The sequence below is a fragment of the Corvus brachyrhynchos genome, unplaced genomic scaffold (assembly GCF_000691975.1).
Source record: "Corvus brachyrhynchos isolate BGI_N302 unplaced genomic scaffold, ASM69197v1 scaffold266, whole genome shotgun sequence".
In the NCBI taxonomy this organism is placed as follows: domain Eukaryota; kingdom Metazoa; phylum Chordata; class Aves; order Passeriformes; family Corvidae; genus Corvus; species Corvus brachyrhynchos.
The window spans coordinates 3,141,803-3,163,298 of record NW_008238633.1 but is presented as its reverse complement, the minus strand read 5'-3'; the positions used below and the strand labels follow the sequence as shown (position 1 = coordinate 3,163,298).

At 41.5% G+C, this 21,496-nt stretch overlaps 1 protein-coding gene across 1 annotated transcript in view; it reads left to right on the top strand.

Annotated features, from left to right (window-relative positions):
- Window positions 1–21,496, top strand: part of IARS (isoleucyl-tRNA synthetase) — an 87,778-nt gene that overhangs the window by 51,481 nt on the left and 14,801 nt on the right. Inside the window, exons 17-26 of the mRNA XM_008636044.2 lie at window positions 2,751–2,837; window positions 3,504–3,587; window positions 6,901–7,048; window positions 9,785–9,905; window positions 13,644–13,735; window positions 14,075–14,152; window positions 14,540–14,661; window positions 17,244–17,346; window positions 17,472–17,555; window positions 21,422–21,492. Of these exons, the coding sequence (XP_008634266.1) occupies window positions 2,751–2,837; window positions 3,504–3,587; window positions 6,901–7,048; window positions 9,785–9,905; window positions 13,644–13,735; window positions 14,075–14,152; window positions 14,540–14,661; window positions 17,244–17,346; window positions 17,472–17,555; window positions 21,422–21,492 (990 nt within the window). The remainder of the gene's footprint in view (window positions 1–2,750; window positions 2,838–3,503; window positions 3,588–6,900; window positions 7,049–9,784; window positions 9,906–13,643; window positions 13,736–14,074; window positions 14,153–14,539; window positions 14,662–17,243; window positions 17,347–17,471; window positions 17,556–21,421; window positions 21,493–21,496) is intronic.

The window sequence follows — 21,496 nt, the reverse complement described above, 5'->3', positions numbered from 1 at the left end:
CTGCTCCCACCTTTCCCAGGTGCTCCTGGCTGTTAATGTGCCAGGGCTTTGCTAGCAGCAAGTGTTGTGTGATTTGGAGTAGAGCACTTCTGATTTGTGAGAGACAGAAGGAATTAAGGTGTGAGGTCTAAGAGAACAACAAGCAGGTGAGTTCTGAAGTGTTGAGAGCACAGGATGTGATTTGTATTTGGCACATCTGTATGAAGTGTGAAGATTGAGAATGGGGATTGGTTTTGTGTCAGGTCAGAGACTGCAGCTGCTGTGAAGTGAGGACTGGGAGGTGGGGAAAGGCTCACAAGGTGGAGGTCTGGTGGCTTCTGGTTCACTCGACGGAGGAGAAAAAATCAAGAGAGAAAAGGGGAAAATTAATGTAACAAAAGTGATTGTCCAGGAAAGAGGTATTTTTGATGACTTTCTGCATGGAGAGAGAACCAGCTGAATTATATTTGTTAAAGCCACAGGACAAAACCTTAGAGTAGCTGGGTTGCAAGCCTGGCAGTCCAGGCAGAGTGGTAGGAAAGGCTCTGTCTCTGTAGAGGGAAATGCAGCAAGATTTATGGTCGTGGTCAGAATGTGGTGGCCCACAGGGAATTCACAGCTGGAGGGTTTTGGCATGAACCACAGGATCATGAATTTACCCACAGCTGTTCAAGAAAAAAGGGAGAAAAGATTTCCCTCCCTGTTTTCTCCTAAGTGGAAAGTAGAGCAAAGGAGTAAACTTCTGTCCCTGTCATGGCTTTTTTACTGTTGTTTGACTGCCAGCTGTTTATCTGCAAGGACATACCTAGAAACAGACTGAGATTTGGTGAACAGAAGGTAAAGCAGCAGAGAAATTGAGGAAGTTTCCAGGAACCAAGTGTGTCTGTGGACAAGATATTTCTAAAATAAGGTGCAGAAAGACATTCCTTTAAAATATTCAGAGTGAATGAGGTGAGTTTTAAAAGCACAACCTGAGGAAGAATCAGAAGAGTTCCGTCAGAATATGTGGATCACAGGTTCTCGGAGACAGTCTTGTAGCTGTCATCAGCTAAGGCACCTCATGCTGAGGCTCTTTGGGTTTGACAATTTGAACATAAAATCTGTGATGTATCCTTGGATGCATTTTTTCAGTGCCCACAGTCTGCCTGTACAATTTTCATAATACAGGGAATTAGGAAACATTTTTCAATATTGCCTAAAGAATACTGAAATCTCTCCTAGTTGGTTCTGCTTTGTGCTTTTTACCTGCAAATTTGGGTCCTCTAGTATGAGAATTTGTGACCAGTTTGCAGAAAGTCCTGGGAGTTTGTCAACTTTTTAGTAAGTACTAAGGAAGAACTGCTGTGTTTGTAATGAACTACCAGCCCTGTAGGCTTGAGGTGTCACTCATCTGAGTAAATACTCAGATATTTGTGTTTAGGGGTTTTCTTAAGGATGTTAAAGATCAAAACAGGGATTTTGAGTGCAAAAGTTCGTGCGCAGGTGGAGGAGTATTGGTTAAAATTCATGAAATTAGACTGTAGTTTAATAAAGAGAATTTGTATCCTACAGTGTGAGTTGAGGTGATTTTGAGAGTTAAGGGCCTGTCTGAGATAAGCATCAGAGTTGTCATGGAAGTCACTGAATAAATGCACGCAGCAACCTCTGCAGAGGACCCTCAAGTGTCAGAATAATGCTTTTGCAATTATAGGCTGCTTTTTGATAAAAACAACTTTGGAACATACAGATGGATTTTTTTTTTTTCTTTCCCCCACTGGAGTGTTTGTCCACTAAATCTTCATGCAAGTATGTAGTTCTGAGACATAACCAACCTCCTGTGCCTTGTTACAGCTTTTTTATGATCACCTTCTCTTTGAAGGTTGCTAAGTAGTTGTCAGTGTGATGCCTGCTTTGAACCAGGAGAGCTGTGGCCACCCTCCAGTTACCTTCTTAAAAGTAATTACCAACAGTGCAGTTCCAGCAGCTCACACATCCCTCCTTTGGTGATGGCTTTGGCTCCTGAGTGTGAAATTATCACATCATCCTGCACTTCCACTTAATTTCCCAGATACAATCATGTATTAGCCTTGTGAACAACAGGTGCCTGTGCTTGCTCCAGCACTGATTTCCAAAGTGTCTCAGTTTATAGAGTGGTTGTAACACATCAAATAGAATGGGGAGGGAAACTGCTGCTGCCCTTTGTTGTGGGAACATTCTCTTGTTTCCTAGTGTGGCTGATTTAAGCAGGTACCCACAACCTCCTGATCAAACCTTTGGCTGGACTGGAAGGAGGCTCCTCCCCTTTTTGATAACTTGCTTTTATACTTTTATACTGTGTTCCATTGCCTGTCAGGCTGAAGAATACACAATTAACACACACAAGTGTGCTGGTCCTGTGTGCCATGTTTGGTCCTGACCTATCCCCTGCTCACAGGTTTGCAGTGAGCAAGTAGGAAACTTGTTCAGGGGCAGAATTCCCTTTTTTGTACTAAGGAGGAAAAATGCTGCAATTTTCTTCCTCATGATCTTCCTAATGCTTCCTGTTAGAATTTTTCTGCCTTCCTAGACTAGTAGATCCCAGCTGAGCAAACAGCCTGATAATGCTACAAATAGGAAGATCTACTTTCAGTAAGCTCCTCTTCTGACTTTTTGCCACATAAGTGTTCCCCAGACTTAAAATTTATCTTTGCTGGGGGAAAGCACCATAATGAAACATTAATTTTTTAATGAAGACATGCAGGCTTTAGCTTGGTGTATTTATAAAGTCACGTTTATGTTGTCTCTTGTTTCAGGTTCTACACTTTGCTGGTGCTGTCCACTGCTCTTTTTGGGAGGCCTGCTTTCAAGAACGTCATTGTGAATGGCCTCGTCCTTGCCAGGTTGGTGTCAATCAGCTCCTTCCTGAGCAGGTTTTTAGTCAAAGAATGTTTCAGATAAGTCCTGCAAGTTGTAAATGGAATGTGAAATGGACTTTGGAGCTGTTAAGACTTGCCAGGGTGATATCAGTGCTGCAGGAGATAAGAGACACCTGAGAGTGAGAGGCTCACACATCCCAGCTGCCTGCTGCACTGGGTTCTTTCCAGCAGGATTAGTCCTGCCTTGAGAGAGAAAATGAACAACAAGAATAGGAAAGAAATTACACCTATTATGCAGAGCAAAAGGGATGATAAATGTAGCTTTAGATGTAATTTTAAGTTAATTATATTTGTTTCCCTTTATTTTCGAATGAAGCTTTGCCAGTGGGCTGGAGGGATTGATTCAAAACAAGTGCCTGTTCCCTCAGCTTTGGTAGGAAGGACAGATTTCCTGCTTAGATTTGAAACTTGGGAGCCTCTTGGGTTGGGTTTTGGTTTTTTTCAGTTTATTCTGTGGGCTCAACAACCCTACAGAAACGATGTGCCAATATATAGATACATATAATTATGTCTGTGCCACCAGGAACATACTAGGAGAGAAAAATTGAGCTGGATTTGAAGGGCCTTTTTTCTTTATCCATGTTTTACAAGAGTTCTGGGAATTGATACCTATGTTCTGATATTTTCTAGTGATGGCCAAAAAATGAGCAAAAGGAAGAAGAATTACCCTGATCCGATGCACATTATAAACAGTTACGGAGCTGATGCACTCAGGTGGGATTCCTTTGGTGAATGGTCACTGGGATGTGTTGGCTCCCTGCTCATGGCAGATCCATACCAAGAGGCTGCTTGTGGGGGTTTGACAATTAGCAGCAGGAAGAAAGTTAATTTTAGAAGCTTCTAGACCGCAGTGACAGCCGAGTAGTGTAAATAAAATATTTGATAACAGTACTACAAGGTGACTGTTAAATTCTTGTCTTAGAGAAGGGTCTCTGCATAATGCACAAAACATTTGTTTGCTGTTTGCACTATACATTTTGTAGAGAGAAAGTGCTTTGTTTTTGTTGATCTAAGTATGTAATTTGCACCTAGTAGTAGTAGCAGCACCAGAAGAGCAGAAGTGGAGCAGCCTAGTGTGTGTAGGTAAATTGTCCTGGTCAAACAGAGATTAAACACAGTTCAAGTGGTTCATTAAAATTACAAGAACATATAAAGTAATTACACAGTCACTTGGTGCCCTGCCTTGGTGCACTGACTACATGCATCAACTGGTACCTTGAGGTAAAGGTACAATAAACACATTTTAATAACTGCAGGAATGTTTTTTTGGGCATTTCTCTAGAGCCCTGTAATTCTTGTGTATATAAGAAAACCTTCAACTACGACACATTGTGTGTTACAGCTACACCCAGAACTGATGGGCTGAATGAAAGCTGAATGTTTGTTTGGGGAAGATGGTTGTTGCTTCTAGATAATTAAAAAAAAAAAAATCAATGTGAAGTTCCTAATTGTTTCAAGCTTTAGCATTTAAAGGATCTAGTACATGTTGGGTAGAGTTCTTAAGTTTAATCAAGGTTGCTCTTTACAAATAAACAAGGTGTGTTAGCAGGGTAGCAGTGTATACAGGTGGCTGTATAATATGAGTGAAAAGGGTTGGAGTTACTCATACTGGAGATTTTTAAATCACAGGTGATGTTTCTGTTGAAAAAAGACCCCTCCCTTTTTTATAAACAAACCAAAAAAATCTCAAACACCAGAAGTTACACTTCCATTATTCATGTCTTTTTTTTTTTTAATTTCTAAGAAGCTAATTCATTTTTCTTCCAGTGTACTCATTCTTTAATGTCACATTTATTTATACCTACACCCACACAGAGAGTAAAAAGCATTGCAGCCTGGGCTCATTTCTGGAAGGAGCTCTGCAATTCAGTTCTCCGCTTTTTCTGAGGCGCTTGATGTTCCCTGTTAATAGCAAAAGCTACAACTGAGGTTTTTTCCTTGGCACTGTTTCCCTGCAGAGTTACTTTAGCTTTTGCAGTACACAAATATATATGTATATTTTAACTCCAGCTTTGAAGTATTTTCAGCAGTAGCTTGATAAATAGATCAGCGGAAAATACAGCTATAAGTTGGTGAAATGAATATGGAATTGAGTAGAAAGGGCGAACAGCAGAATAGCAGCACAGTAAATTTAACAACCCAACTTCAGACTTAATGAAATTTGAATCCTGAGCAAAATCTGTAAGAAGAGCCAAACCAGTTCCATTTCAGTATTGCTGAGACCTGGGCTGGAGACCTGTCCAAGCTGAGCTATGTCAGAAGGAATTTGCTGGTCATGGTACTTCCAGGCCTTTGCTTTCCTCTGTCCTGGGGTAAGGATTGCTGTTAGAAGTGGGGAGTTACATCCTCCTCTCAAACTGGTCTTAACATGCAGAAGAAATAATGCAGCAATCTGCTGGTTCAGAGGGGTGAAGAGGAGATTATTTTTTTCTCATACATTGTTAGCAAACTTTTAACACTGCCTTGATTTGAGGCAGGTTTTATTTTCTGCCCAGTGGGTAACTGAATGGCTGTAACTAAACTGATGGAACTCTTGTTTTGTTGTGTGCCTTATCTCTCTTTCCATAGAATAAATGTGTCTTTGCATTGGAGTAATTGAGGAAATTGCTCTTCTTTTAACATTGACATATGGCAGTGGAGGGCTGCTTTATTAAAACAAACAAAAAATGCAACAAACCAAAAATACCACTGCACCACCAAACTGTGGCACATAAATAACTGTGATAGAAGGAAGGTGTGGCTTAAGGATAGACCTAAATTCTAGTTTCATTTAAGGACTTCCTAGTTCATTGCCATGAATTCTTCTGTACTTCTGTAAATTTATAATTGGAATTCAGGTACAAATTCACTTGGGTGATCTTCAGGGTCCATTCCCACCCAAGCCATTCTAAGAATATGTGTTTAAAAATTGTTTATTTTTCTTTTTTTTTTTTTAATTCAGTACTGAAAAGGCCATTTCTGTGCTGCATTACTGTCTGTTTATTCTGGCAGCTCTATTTTTATCTATTAGTTTTAATGCAAGAAGCCCTCTCTCCTGAAGAATTTATGGTCTGGTATTCTTGGATGTGCTGTGTCAAACCCCATTAAGATTTTAAAGCCTCCTAAAGGAAGTGCCTGTAAAGTTATGTTAGTTTAGAATCATGATTTTAAAAGTTCAAAAATGTGAGAAAATGGGTTAATAAATTTAGATTGAAAAATGCCACAGTCTTTAAAATGAAAAAATGTTTGGTTTGGTTTTCTTATTTGGAAAATTAAATGAAGTGTTCTAAATCAAGTTTAGATTCAAGTTTTTTTGATACCTGAGTAAGGCCTTGTTTCTCTTTGAGTTAACTTGATAGATTCCAGTTTATTTCTAAAGACAGAATGTTTATTTGGGGAAGAAGGTGGGATGAAGTATAAAGATGATTTTTTGTGAACTCAGAGACAGCAAAGAAGCTGAGGGACATTTCTGTCCCTTGTGTAAGTAGCTGGTGTCACCTGGATCCTCTGCTTTATCCCCTCAGAGCTGTCTCTGGAGCTGAGGGACATTTGTGCTGTAGGAGGTCCTGCAATCCTTTGTCCCCTTTTGGGGCTGTCTTTCTTGAAAATGTTAATTTCTGCTCTTTTCTCTGGGTTTGCCTGTTTTGTTTTTCTCCTTAGTTCTGTCAAAGCTTTTCATAACTGAAGAAATGAACTAGATTGAGTAGAAAGAGTCTGAGTTGGGGTTAAGGAATTCAAAATATTGCCAAAACAATAGGTGTCATCCTAAAGATGAATGCTAATTCCTTGCAATCTCTGCTTGTTTGATACTGTGATGGCATCTGAGCATGTTTTAGCACTTCAGTTAACTTCTAGAGTAAAAACCAAAAGTTTAAATACAAATTCTGTATGCAGCATCTTAGAAAAACTCCTGTAGCAGTAACTAGTAAATGGCTTTATGCTCAGTTTGTTACATGCCTACAATACAGTCATCTTTGGGGTTTTTAGTGTGAAACTCTATCAGTATGTGCAGTTTTAAGCTTTGAAGTGCTGTGATCTTATTTTGCAGGTTGTACCTGATCAATTCTCCTGTGGTAAGAGCAGAAAACCTGAGGTTTAAGGAGGAGGGAGTGAGGGATATCCTGAAGGATGTGTTCCTGCCCTGGTACAATGCCTATCGCTTCCTGGTGCAGAACGTGCAGATCCTGCAGCACAAGGTACAGATCTTGGGGGGGGCTGAGTGCAAGGGATTTTCTGCTTCTGCAGGGTTAAAGGGAGTCAACATTGTAGGGCTTTGGGGTGGGAGGGAGGTCTGGACTCTGGTGGTCATCTGATCTTTACCTCCTTGTTCTAAGTTAGATCAGGTTGTATATTATGCTTGCTCTTAATTTGTTATTTGCTGTTTCTACCATGATTTATGAAGCTGTAATCACCTGCATCTTTCTCTTCTTGTCCAAGCTTATTAAATGGAAAGGAGGAGAGGAAGGTGGAGGACTGCCAAGACGTGACAGCTCTCCTTTCTCAGATTAGGGTGCTCTTGAGTCCCTTTTATTTCACATCAGTGGGATGCTGCTGCATTCAGACTTGTGAAATTGGAGGTCCAGACCTGGTGTTTGTGGGGTCAGGACACACTGAGCAATTACCTGCTGCTCATCACCCCCTGGGAACACCAGTTAAAGCCACGTGTGCTGGAGGGGATCCCTCTGAGATGTCCCTGCTAAGCCTGGGTGGATTTTCCTATCGGTGTTTCCAGAGCAGCTGGAGGCAGCAGGTCCCACTGATCCTGCCTTAGTGCTGCTGCTTTGTCTTTGCTGTTCCTCTGTGTGGTGTGGCCAGCACAGCTCCAGCCCAGGAGGATCTGTCCGGGAGGATCTGTCACTTGGGCTGCACATTCCTCTGCACTGAGAGCAGTGCTAAGCACCACCCAGCTTGAACATGAGCAGAACTGCAGATCAGTCAGGAAAGTTATTTTCAGTAGTGGCTGCTGTGACAGTTTCTTGAGCTAACTGATTTACTGGAACTTTAATTATGAATCTGCATTAAAATGCTTAACTTGGGAATACTCAGTCCTGAATACATTAACCACAGCAAGAAGATTGTCTTCTGTAACATGACAGTAATTTTTTTTAAAGTTACATTTAAATGCAACTTAGAAAAAAGATTCAGAAATGGAATGGAAAGAAAGGCAAATCACAAAAGCAATAATGCTTTAGACTTGTAGATTACATTTGAAGTCTACTGAAAATGCTGGATGAGTGACAGGAGTTTCTACACTTTAAGCGTGAAAGCAGGATTAAAATTTCTTTCTTACAGTAATTTTTCATTAAAATTAAAGATTTGATGTGTATATTGTATAGTTTCTATTGAAACCAATTTTAATTTTTCAGCTGAAATGAATGACAGCAGGTTAGTGCAGACTTTTATGGGAGAGTGGGAGCTAAATGAGAAGTCCAAACCTTGTACTACATGTGCAATTGCAGTGGCAGCCTGGCCACTGTGGAGAGCTGCCCTTTGAATCAATAAAGGCAGCTGACTGCAGAAGTCAGTACAGTAAACAGCGGACTTAAACAATTGGTTTTACGTGTTTTAGCAACCTCTTTGGGGAAGAAAGTTTGCTAACTCCAGATCCTAATATTTAACAAGCCTTTTTTTAGGATCCCTGGACAGCATTCATCAGAGAAATGTAGATGTTGCCCTGAAAATGCACTTGTTTATCCTGTGTGACCTTTGAATTGTCTAAAGTGAAATTTACAGCTTTTTGCTGTGATCCCATTAAATCTTGCAATGTCAGCTCAACTGGGGATGGAAGACCCCAGTGGAAAATCCAGGTGCTTAAGGAGATAGTTTTGGTAATTCAGCAGATGGATTTTTCTTTCTAAATAGTGAAATCCTTCCTATGCACCATATTAGGCAAAAGAATGTGCTGTTGGAGGTGATAAAGCTTAAATTAGATTTCATGCACAGGTTTAAGCAACTTTGCCATTGTATTCTGCTTCCCGCAGGAGAGAAAGCAAAATCCCAGTGTCCTGGATCAGGTATAATCATGATTTAATGCTTCTTGTAATTCCCCCTTTAATTGTAGTTGGTTAATGACTGCTGACCTCACGCTGGGATTGCTCCTCTCCTGCATTTCTTTCCTATGAATCTTCTCCTTTGTACCGTGAAAGTGGATCTATAGTTTCTGGGTTGAATAATCCAAACAGATTTTTTCATCTGGACTCTGAGGGAAGAGAAAGTCTAAAGGCTTTTAAAACCAGCTGTTAAGTACTGTTTGTAAATCTGAGGGAAAAAACCCAAACCCTGTTTCCAACCTGTGGGAAAGAGATGAGGCACAGACGTGGTTTTGCTTGCCCTGCAGAACCAGCAAGGTGATGACATTTCTCAGATGGCTGCAAACATCAGTGCTCTGGAAAGCAGCAAAAATGCACTCTGTGCATGTTGGATGCTAAAAATTCCACCTGGTTTTTCAGGTTGCTACGTTCATCTGTGTTTTAATGTGTTGGAATGGTCACATGTTCTTAAAAAAGTAATGGTCTTGCTTCTAGGCCTGCTCCCCAGATAGGATCCATCTGCATAGTAAATTCCTTAGAAATGCCTCAGATCCTCCTGGATGAAGGAGTTGTGTAGATTCAAGGATCCTACCCTGTGTCTGGAGGCTGGGGCTCACCCTGCACACAGGGAAAGGAGGACTGGCACTGCTTTTTATCTGCTTTAACAGGCCCAAATCACTGGCCTCATTGGCGGTTAAAAGTTGTGGTGTGGCAGCAGTGGGAGGCAGGTTTTCCATAGCTCCCTCTCTTACCTACCTGTGTCTGGAATTTAATGTTCGCTGGTAGCAAACCAGTGTAACTCAGGGAAGATGCCAAAACAGTGGTGGCTGACAGGTAATTGGATACAGAGGTTTGATTATATACCCTGATGACTTGGAAATGTGCTTTGTGTTTTTATGATAGGATGAAGGAAGAGAATTCCTTTACAATGAGAACACAGTTAAGGAGAGCAATAACATAATGGATAAATGGATTCTTTCTTTCACCCAATCCCTTATCCAGTTCTTCAAAGCTGAAATGGCAGGTATGCATTTTTGCTCAGGGGATCTGGGGGTGTTTCATGTTTGATTGCAGAACTTGCCTGTCCGTGCAGAGATTCCCAAATTCCATGAAAGGCTTTGATAAAAGGAAGGAAATCTTTATAACCAGCTACCATAATCCATGGAATGCTGCTTTCATGGATGTTAAGTCAGATTTTGCTATGCTTGTTCATGAGATTTCAAAAAGTGATGAGGCTTTTTTTGTCACAGCTAATCCTGTGAGCTCCGTGGTGGAGCTTGTTGCTGTAACAACGTCTGCTGCAGTGCTTGGAGCAATTAATAATATTATAATGGTCACTGAAAGACAGCAGTGAAAAGAAAGCCAAATAGAATTTGGAGAAGCTGTAAAAAAAGGGATAAAATGGGCAGTGCTCAAGTCAGCTGAATAAAATAATTTTGAGAGGTACATGAGCCCTGGCAATAAATTTTTCCCTGGTGTGGTTCCATGGAGAGGGTTTCTTTGGAATCATACTGTGGGAGTGTGTGCAGCAGGGTAGATGGTATTAGGATATGGTATAGCTGTAAGAAGGTATTGTCCAGGTTTTTTCTTCCTGCTTGCTGTCTTTTTATCATCCCATACCTCGTGAGGCTCACAATACATTGGGGCACTTAATTGCAGAGAGGAGATGCTGCAAGAACCCCCTGAAGTAGTTGATAAACTTGCAAATAAAGTCACAGTGGGATTTGAAGAGATTTTGGTGCATTTGAGGGCACTGGAAGCCCAGATACTGGAAAGAAGGTGGCTTTGGCCATTGTCATTCCTGTTCATGAATAAATAAATAACCCCCTCATGCCTGTGGTCTTAAGTTGCCCTCAGAAGAATTTTTAGAAGCCCTGGGCTTGGGAAGGAGGGTGTTAAGTGGGATAACAGATAAAAAGGAAAGAGCTAAATGCCAGATGTGAGTTCATGAGGTCACAGGACAGTCCTGCACTCATCTCTTGCTCTCCCCCCTCTGACTGATGTGATGGTCACTGTCACCAAGACCAGTCCAGTGAGTTTATCCTGCTGTGGTAGATGAATCAGGTCATTTGGTACGAGCAAAATTCATGTGAACTCATCTAAGAACATTTCATTAAAGGAAAAAGGAATCCTCAAGCTACCCAACCCAGGGATATGATAAAAGCTGGCTCTAATTGATGAAAATGTGGCTTCTTCCTGCAAGTTGTTATCCTTGAAATTTGATGGTGGTTTGTGTTGAGTTTCATGTGTTGCCAAGCAGAAATCAGCAGAGCCTGGGCAAGTTTATGTGCTGCATGTAAAGAGGAAAATACTCTGAGGGACAGCAGAAAATTCATTTGTGAGTTTGTGAACCTGGGATCTTGGATCAGTGCATGGTTTAAACAGAATTATTTGTTGGAAGGTGAATATGAGAGCAGAAACTTGAATTCTCTGCTCTGAATTTCTGAGAGGAAGATGAAGCTGACAAAAAGGGATGTGTTAGTGACCATCTTTACAAAGTAAGAAGATCGTTCCAAGCAGGAGAAGAGTTCTTGTTGGAAAATGACAGTGTAAAGGCTTCCAAGGCAGCAGTGTTGGTATGAAATGCTGTTGTCTTGTGGCAGATGAAGATAACATCCTGTGCTCATCAAATGAGTGGCAGTCTCATTTGGAGGGGATTAATAAACTGAATTTTTCAGTTTACTTTTCTGCATAAACTCTGGGTTCAGTCAGGCAGATCTTAATGAGATGCAGTGAATTTGTGTACTGTGACATGATACTCTGGTGCTAATCTCTTTTACAAACCTGTTTGGGGATTTTTTTTTTTTTTAAAAGATTTTCTACTTTGTATCACTTCAAGTAGGAAAAATGTCAGGATGAGACAAGGGAAGATTATAATGGTGACTTATAAGGTCAAATGCTCGATAAAGGCGATAAATATAAATTCCTGCAGCTGGAGGTGATGGGGTGTAAGAACACACATGTTTGAAGCTGGCAGTGCTGAGGAGACCCCACTGACCAGGGAGATGCTGCAGCTGGGCTCTGCTTCTTCCATTTCATCCAGCGTCTTTTAGAGTGGAGCTGAATTTTACACTGCTCCTGCCTCTGGAAAAATGTTTCCATTAAGTCCAACTTATGTTAATTCTGCTCCAGTTTCTCCTGGCACTTGGAGAGGCAGCAGTGTGGGAGTAGGGGTCAGTGTGGGATTGACCTCACCTGAATAGGCTGAGGGGGAGGAGATGAACCTGTGCCCCCTCCAACTCTGGGGTGCTTGAGAGAGCCTGGAAAAACTCCAGAAAGGGGGAACAGCCCTCTGCTGGTCCTGGATGGGGAGAGCTTTGCCTTCCAGGAGTGTGTGCAGCTGAAGAAGAGGAGGCCCAGCCCCATTTGCAATATTCATGGAAAATAGCACAAGTTACATGTGTTGAAACGTGATGTCTTTCAGGGGTGTTAAAATTCTGCATTAAAAATCAATAAGCCTTATTAGGCTTTTTATTTTCTACTAAAGTGCCCCCTACAAACACTTACTTTAGTAAAACATCATCTCTCGTGATGACTGTAATTAAAAGAAGTGTGTAGTGTCTCCATGTACATCCATGGGTTTTCCTGAGTCACAAAAAAGCAGATTTCACAATTTGGTTACAGCTACTGAGAAGAGAAATGCATTTTTCCAGGCTAATACTGTATTTCTTGTTAAAGATACACTATCCCTGAAGGGTGGGATTTTTGATTATTTTAAAATTTGTTTATAACAGGTCTGTTAATAATGCACAGCTAGAGGAAAGGCTAGGATTTTATAGGAATACAAATTCCTCTCTAAATAATGTCTTCCCCACCATGGTGTGAATCTTCTGGGCATTTCCTTTGTAAGTTTAAATCCCAGTTCTCTGCCTTTAAAAACACTTCTGTTTTACAAAATGCAGTGAAAAGTGTGGTGGAGCTTTTAAAGCCAAGATCCATTTTACTCAGTAGCTGCTTGATTAATGAAACTGATTCAGAATGGAGATCAAGAAGCTCTTGGCTTTTAAAGAAGCTAAATACAAGTTGTTCCTTAGAAAATTGAGTCCTGTGTAAGGTCCATCCTCCCTTGCCCCCCCCCCAGTTTTTCTCAGGAACAGCTGAAATTTGTTTCCCTGTTTTGTAGTGATGCTGGTGATGACCTTGGTGCTGGCAGCTTTCCATGATTTCAGTTACACAGAACTTGAAAATACAGCTCTGTTTATTTCTTACCTCATCAGCCTTGCTGCTACTTCACATTTTAGCTTACCCTGTTACTTAGAAAAATAGTGAAACTGTAATTAATTGGGGGAGGCTTGGTTGAAGTAGGTGTCTCATTTTAAATCTGCTGAGCAAAAGGAGGAAGCGTTGGCAGTAATTAAGAAAATTGTATTTTCTGGTTCTGCAATAATTTCTGTTCAGCTTTCAGCACCTTGGCTGCATCTGCAGCATGTGCAAATGGAGGATTTGCCCAATCCCCTGCCATTAATAGTTTCTTATCCACTATCCTCTTTACCAGTCAGATAAAAGCATAAGACTCCCATAGTGCCAGTTTGTGTGGGATTAAGGAAGCAATTTGGGGGGGCTGTGTTTGTCTTGAGTATGAGAATGATGCTGTGCATATTCAAAATCCAGTTTTAACAGGATCAATATTTTAGTCCCTTTTTGGAGCTCGCTGCTGCTCCAGTGCTGTGTTTAACACCGGGACTGCAAATGATGATGTGGTTTTGAAGTGAGGAGCTTGCAGAGGGCAGATTTGAACTGCAGGAACCATTTTCCCTTGCAGCTTACAGGCTGTACATGGTGGTGCCTCGGCTGGTGAAGTTTGTGGATGTTCTGACCAACTGGTACGTCAGAATGAACCGCAGGAGGCTCAAGGTAGGGATCAGCTGCTGCGCTCCTGCTCTGGCAACAAAGTCCTGGCAGTCCCTGGTAATGGGATTCATGGCAGCTCCGTACAAGATCTTGGCTTTAAATGCTGTCACTTTGTGCCTGAGAGTGGCACAAAAGTTAACTGTTTTCTCTCCTCTCTGCTTTGTGGCAAAAACCAACCAAAATGCCCAATAATTCTGTTGGACTTGCTGGTTGGAATTGAGCAAAGTGATTATGGTTTGGAAAACAAGTGTATTGCATTAACATAGGGAACTTTTGAAGCCTATTGAAGTGCACTTCCTGATCCTAAAACTGCTTTTTTTTCTTGATGAATTCTTCACTTAGGGTGAGAATGGGACTGAGGACTGCATTATGGCCTTGGAAACTTTGTTCAGTGTCTTGTTCTCCATGTGCAGACTCATGGTAAGGGAATTACACCTCACTCTCAATAACACTTCAATGCAGTTAATGTAAAAGCATCTTTGTGTAGCACAGTTCATTTTCCATCTCTCCCTTTTATTTGCTTATCTGCCCCATGGTAGTAAAAAGAAGGCCTGCATCATCTGATTGATAAGGACACGTTATAATCTTTTCCCTGATTCCCAAAAATAACATTTAAGAATTGGGAAGGAGGTAAATAAGTAGCATGAATTCCATTATTTATTTCAGTCTGCATTTTGAATAACATCCCAGTTGCAGACACTGTGTAAGCATTGTTTTTGCTGAACTGTCCTTATGTAATTCATGGTATTACTGATTCATAATGTACAAGCAATAAAGGAAAGCTGGTGATTGAATGCAACATTACAGGCACCATATACTCCATTTATCACTGAGCTGATGTACCAGAATCTGAAAACACTCATTGATCCGGCTTCGGTCCAGGAAAAGAACACTGAGAGCATCCACTACCTCATGCTCCCCCAAGTCAGGTAAGAGGCAGCTCTTAGGTGGCAGAATGGGGGTTTGGTTGGTTGTTGGGGGATTTTTGTTCATTTTTGGGGTTTGAGGGCTTGTTTTTGTTTGATTTCACAGAGCAGTGCTCCCTCACTTGTGTTTAAAACTGCATAACAAGAAACCAAACTTCTTTAATAATGTAAATATTCCTCTGCCTCCGAAAAAACTTCAGGATGTTAGTGAACATGTTCTTTTCTGTGGGCACAGGATGTTTATATTTTGATTAAGATGTGGTGAATTTTAGTCTCTTTGCTGTAGAACATTTCACTTGCAGTACACTTCACACTCCACCCTCAATTTTAGCTGGGAATTTTCTTTTCTCTCCACATTTAGGCAGTGGATTTGTGTTACCTTCAAGGACCGGAGGTGGGAAGGAAAGCAATTAGGAGGAATGCATGTTCCAAATTCATAATATTTTCTTACGGTGGGCAGGAATATCCTTTTTTACACCTCAGACTGTGTTGACTCAAAGCTGTGGTGCCTGTGCCCTAAAGGATCAGAGAGATCACTGGTATTGCAGTGGATTAAGTTAGTTCCTGCAGCAGTGTCTGCTCTTGGTCCCTGAAAATATGAGAAAAAAACTTCCCTTCAGCTTTGCAGCTCAGTGTGAAAACCCTCAAGGACAGGGGACCTGACCTTGATGCTTTACAGTCAAAAAATTCAAACCTTCTCTAATGGTGTATCTTTTTATGGCTGCTGCATCCTTCCAGGAGAGTGTATGGTCTTTGTGAGAGCTTTAATAGTGAGAGTTACTGCAACAGGGAGCTGGAGATTGACATAATGATGGTGCTGATTTTCTGCTCCCTGGGCAAGTGCTGTGAAGAATATGTAATCAAGGAGTGCCACCCTCGTCAGGGAGCTGCCAGGAATAGGTTTGGGCTCCTGTAGGAGGGAGTAAGGGAAGGATGGGGAGCTGTTTGCAGGAACTCAGTTCAGGCATGGGCTTAGCACGAGCATTTAAAAGTGGCTTAGTCACTCTTCACTGCAGTTAGTGCTGACTTGCTGCTGCATCATGCAAATGTGGGATGTATTTGAGGCTTGCATCACTTTCCTCTGTAGTGCATTTGGTTTGGGTTTTTGTCTGTTACTAGTTTGTGGAATTTACTGCATCCCCTGTGTATCAGTTGTTCCCTTGTCCCATAAAAAAACACCTTTCAAATCCAGATTATCGTTGAAGTTTGAGTTTCAAAGCACATCACTTGCATTTACTTCGAAAGTTTTCTGATTCAGCATGAGGACAATATTGTCAATTAATAGTAAGAGAGGTTTTTGGATACAGAAAATACCACTTCACCAGAAGGGTGAGTGCAGCTAAAGCTGAGGGACTTGGCCACTTCCACAGCTGAGCTTGACTCAGCACCTGTGTTAAAACCCCACTGAGGTCGTGCTTGGTTGCTCTGTGTCAGAACAGATGGGTTGCATTAAATTTTGTGGATTTGCATTCAGTCTGTGAAAAATACTGTCATGTTGTGGCTCTGCAGTGTTGTTCAGTGATGGCAAGTAATATTGAAATACTGCCACATAATCCTGTATGAAGCTTTCTGGGAGCAAAATCTTCTATCTTTTAATTTCCAAGTTGTTGGAGGATCATCCTGAAGCACTGGCTTTTGGAAGAACAAAAGCTTCAAAATAGGTAGTACCATCTCAAAGCCCTACTGAAGCAGATATTTCAGTTCTAAGTTTTGCTTTGCCAGCTCTGTTTTTCTGGCCAGTCCTTACTGGAGTTGTGGTTTTCATCCCACTACTTTTGCTCCTTAGATTACAGCAAGTATCTGTGTTCATTTCATTTTATTCATCTTTGTCTTTTTAACCAGTACCTCTGCTCTTGCTTTGATACTTGAGTGGTTTTAAAGGAGCTGCCCGATGAGTGCATCTATTCAAAAAATCAGCAAAAACACATTTTCAGAACATTTCACTGCTTGTACATTTGAAGTAAGATGTAAATGTCAGCTCACTCAAAAAAAAAAAAAAAAAAAAAAAAAAAATCCAAAATCAATCCCAATTCTATCCCCACTCCAAAAAAAACCCCAAAAGGCAAAAAAACCCCCAGCCCTGCCTTGCTTCAAAATGGAAGGGTGTTAAAATTATTGAGCCAGGAAAGATGATAAAACTCTAAAACATCCAGCTCAAATATCTGCAATTTCTGGAAAAGATGATAAATTGAGAACCAGTGAATTGTTACAGGGAATTCATTGTTGTTATAAGTACCCTATTTATAATATCTTCCTGCATCTTCTTATGATATTATTAATGTAAATTGTACTTTTTATTGGCTATTACTAGAATAGGTTGTATGACTCAATCCTCTTCACCTTGTGAGAGGTGCTAACAAAAGATGTAAAAATAGCTCTGCTATTTGTTTTCAGCAAGTTATTTCCTCCTCATCTTCTCCACAAAGAGCGAGGAAAGGCCTGTTTGTTCATTTCTTTAATTGCCCCAACCAGGGCATAATTGAGTCTGTTGCAGGAAATGTCAGGGAAGGGGGTAAAATGTTTTCAATCTGCTCAAAGAGATGTGATGAAAATGAAGCAATTATAATGTTTCCTTTCTAATCTAGGGAGGATCTCATCGACAAAAAAATCGAAAGTGCCGTTTCTTGTTTGCAGTCTGTGATTGAGCTGGGACGAGTGATCAGAGACAGAAAAACCATCCCAGTCAAGGTTAGAACTCCTCACATCTCCTGTCATACCTTGGGAATGTGTAACAGTTTTAAACTTTGGGAGAAACCTGGGGAAACTGAATAGTTACGTTTCTGTTTTGTTGTTTTTTTTTTTTCCCCCCCCAGTATCCTTTGAAAGAAGTAGTAATTATCCACCAGGATCCAGAGGCTCTGGAAAGCATCAGGTCTTTAGAGAAGTACGTACTCGAGGTAAGAACGTGATGTTTAAGTGGATTGTGTCTGTTGGTTAGCTGAACAACCATCCCTGTTGATGATATTAACAACTCAGAGGTAAAATGAATTTCCGGGGGAGCTGTAATGAAAGGGGCTATCAGTGGGTGATGTGCCAAAGTCAGTTTAGTGTAGAGAAATACTTAATCCTGCAAACTGACCGCATGGGACTGAGAGGCTGTTGGAATCTGACCATTTTGCATTCTCAGAAACCATCTCCAAGGATCAGTGACATAAAATTCTTGTTCTGTTCCCACTAAGCCCTGGCAGTACAGGATCTGAGGGGTTTTTTCCTTGTGCAGAAATGGTGTGGCCCTTACCCTGTGCCTGTTCTTGCAGGTTAAGGGTTCTTCCTTCCCTTCATTGAGGTATCTGTAACAACAGATCTGCTCACGTGTTTAAAATATGCTGTCGTGTTGTGGTTGAAGTTGCCATTGTCAAGATCAGCTGCTTTACCTTGACAGAGAGAACAAAAATGTGCATCTTGCCAAGGAGGGATCAGCTCACCTCACTTGTCCTGGTGAGGGCAGCCATGTCAGTCAGGGGGTTTAGGAGATGAAGCAGAGGAAGACCTTCTGTTACATATAATTCCAGCAACACCAGCTTTCCCCAAGCATAAACACACATCTATGGAAAGTCTCTAAAAATTCTGCTGGGGGAATGAGCACTGGCTCAGGAAGTCACAGCTCAGTGCACAGGACCTCTACATCAGTGCTCTGTGCTGCTTGCTTTTAGTTACTGTGGGAGTTAAATGCTTAAGAATTGTTCACTAGAGGAGTTTTTAATTAAAAAACAGTAATTGATTTGCAAGTGGGACTGTAAAGCTTTTCTGTCATGTTAACTTATTGATTATTGCTCTTAGACTTGGCAGTTATGATCCCTCGCTTCAGAATTGCTGTTATTATTAATTATAATAACTTCAATATCTGGGTCTCTTCAACAGCAGAATTTTGTGAAATTTAGGCTAGTGTCTGTCCCATTTTTTGGATCTGAAAAATGGGTCTTGTAGATTCTAGAGAATCCAGTTTTAAGGGAGATAAGGTTTGCTTCCTCAAATTACTTCCGAAAGGGTAGTTGCCAAAATTTGTTGTCAGCTTCTACAGCTAATGAAAGGTAACAGAAGAAGCTAACCATTTGTAAATTATTACATAATTGGATTGTACATTAGTATGTTTTGATTTGTATTCTTCTGCTACTGCAGACAAAGGGGTCTCTTTTGGAGAGATGAGTTACAACAAACTCAGATGCCTTTGTGGAAGCCCAAACACAAAGTCCTGTCTATTGTTCTGGTTTTATTATGTGTCTTAAAATTCAACAAGCTGCTGCTGGAGCTGAGTGTGTGTTTTATTGTACTGCATGGCAATCAATCCTGTTGTTTACTGGATGGTGCAGAGCTAAAGAGGTCAGTGATTACAGGCAGGCTGGGCAGCATTGCTTGGGCTGCATTTGCAGCTTTGTTCATCAACCTCGTGCCTATTCAGAGCTTTGGAACCTTCAGTGATTGCCAGGAGTAAATTTGCAGATGCCAGAGGTAATGGGTAAGGAGAATTACACCATTTAATTTCGTGTAGTTGCTGACAAAAGAATTGGAAAAATATACTTGTCAATTCTTCAGAAATTTCATTCATCGCTTTTGCAGAAGGAACTGTAGTCTTTGATCTGCAGTGCTGCTCTCTCATCTTCAGAACACAGCAAGTCATTTAAATAAATGGATTTTAATATTAGAACTCCCCAGATTATAGAATTGTCATGCAAAAATAGCCAAGCTCACAAAATGAAATAAACCCAGAAGGCTTTTAGCAACTGGACACAGTTGCATTTTACTCATTTCTATTTGATGCCTTTTACAAGCCTGGGTCAGGACTTCTCTTCCCTGCTGCTTCCAGGGAAAGGTTTTATCTGAGTAAATTTGACTCTGTGCACAGTCAGAATCTTGTTTCCATCCAACTTTTGTATTCCTTCCAACCCCCAGCCCTGTGTAGGGTTGCTGTAAAACAGAGAAAATTGACTTCTCCATCAAACCTAGCGGCTGAGCCTGTGACAGGGCTGAATTATCTGACACGGGAGCTGTGGCTGGGGGGCCCTGCAGTGTTTCATTTCTTAAACTATTACATAATGAATACTTATTTTCCTTTTTAGGCTGCCTGCTTAGAGAGCCCAGCCCAGCTGAAGCACAGCATTTCTGAAATTCTCTGTCTCTGTTCTGAAGACTGGGCATTGCTGGGGCACGTGGCACCAGCAAAAGGCTTTTGTATGTTCAGGCATTCCAAGTACAGCTCTTCCAGCTGGTCATGGGAAGGGCTGGTTGCCTCAGTGTGTCCACATGAGACTTGAAAGATGTGTTAAGGAACTAATTTTGAGTAATTAGGAAGATAAAATTAAGAATTATTTGAAGTCAAAGCACTGAGACTGACATAAACAGACCTAAGATACAGATTTGCCTGTTTTTCTAAGACTCATTCTGGGTTTTTAAATGGATAATGTGTACAAAAGAATGATTTCCTAATCTAATTAGTACAGAAAACTTGTCCTGATGGAGTTGGCTTCTCTGTGATTTATCTAATCAGGCCCAAAGTCATCTTTCAATTTGTGCTATTTTTTTGATTATTATTTCTTTTCCCCCACGAGGTTGTCATTTACAACTCGTGGGCTCATTTCCAGCAGCACCCCATTGAAACTGAATTTCTGAAGTGCGTAATTTTCATTAGATTTCCTAAAAGATGTATTAAATAAAATTAGATTCAGTTGTGTTCTTGGCTCCTCATGTCAGTAGGACTTCCTGGGGAATTAGGCTGCAGCTCAGAGGTTGTATTTAAGCATTATTTCTCAGTCCAAATGTTTGGCTACTTGCTAGTCCTGTCATGCTGTTGCTGCCATTTACTTCTGCTTCCTCAATGCCTTGGAGCAGCTTGTTTGCCAAGTGCACCTGGTGATGCTGTAGGGTGGTGATGGGGACCACCATCCAGTGGACATTAAACACCAAATGCTTCAAGTATTGGCCCGCCTGGCCTGGATTACAGTGAAATGTACATGCAGGTCTGTGCCTCACGTTTTCCAGCCCCAGTCATAAACCCCTTCAGCTTCCTTCTCTCCAAAGAGTTCCAGCCTTGGTCTTTCCTCATACGAAAACAATGTTGTCCTCTCAATCAGTTGCTGTGCCAAACTTCGCACAGCACCACTATGCTCCCTTCAGATACGGGGACAAAAACTGCATGTGTAACTCAGAAAGATGGGCACACACACTCCTGCAGTGTCTGGGGCCCCTCCTGAAGTCCATGCAGGTTTTATAAAGCTGTTTTGACTGCTGGGCACAGGCAGAAGCTTTTCTGAGCAGAGTGGCTTTCTGTGTAGTGGGGAGCTGGAATGAGCAGGTAAAGGAAAGGAGACAAAATGAGGTCATTTTGTACAACCTCAACCATTAAATGGTTGGTTACGGTTTCCTGGCTCGGTGTGTACTGAAAGGACAGTTTCAGCAGAATTTTCCCTCCTGAGCTCTGCCAGGCCATTGGCTCCAGCCACTGCATGCAGAGGGAATGGGTTTAGCTCTTCAGGCAGTTGTGAGAGGGAAATAAAAAGGGCTGTTGAGTAGGGGGCTGATTTGAGGTGAGAGCTGTCTGTTAATAACAGAGAACTGCTTCCTGGAGGCTGAGAGTGAGGATGGGGTCTGCTGCTGAAGTTGGGTTCAGGCTTGGGTTCGTTTGCTCTCCCGGTGTTGGCCAGTGACTCGGTCCATAGAGACAAGCCCATACAAAACTTGTCCCTTTACACTTCCCTGGCACTGTGGCCCTGCTGTGGGCAGGCCCTGGCTGGTGTTCAGCTCGTGTTCCGTGTCTCTGTTCCTGCAGGAGCTGAACGTGCGGGCGGTGACGCTGTCTGCGGACAAGGGCAAGTACGGCGTGCGGCTGCGGGCCGAGCCCGCG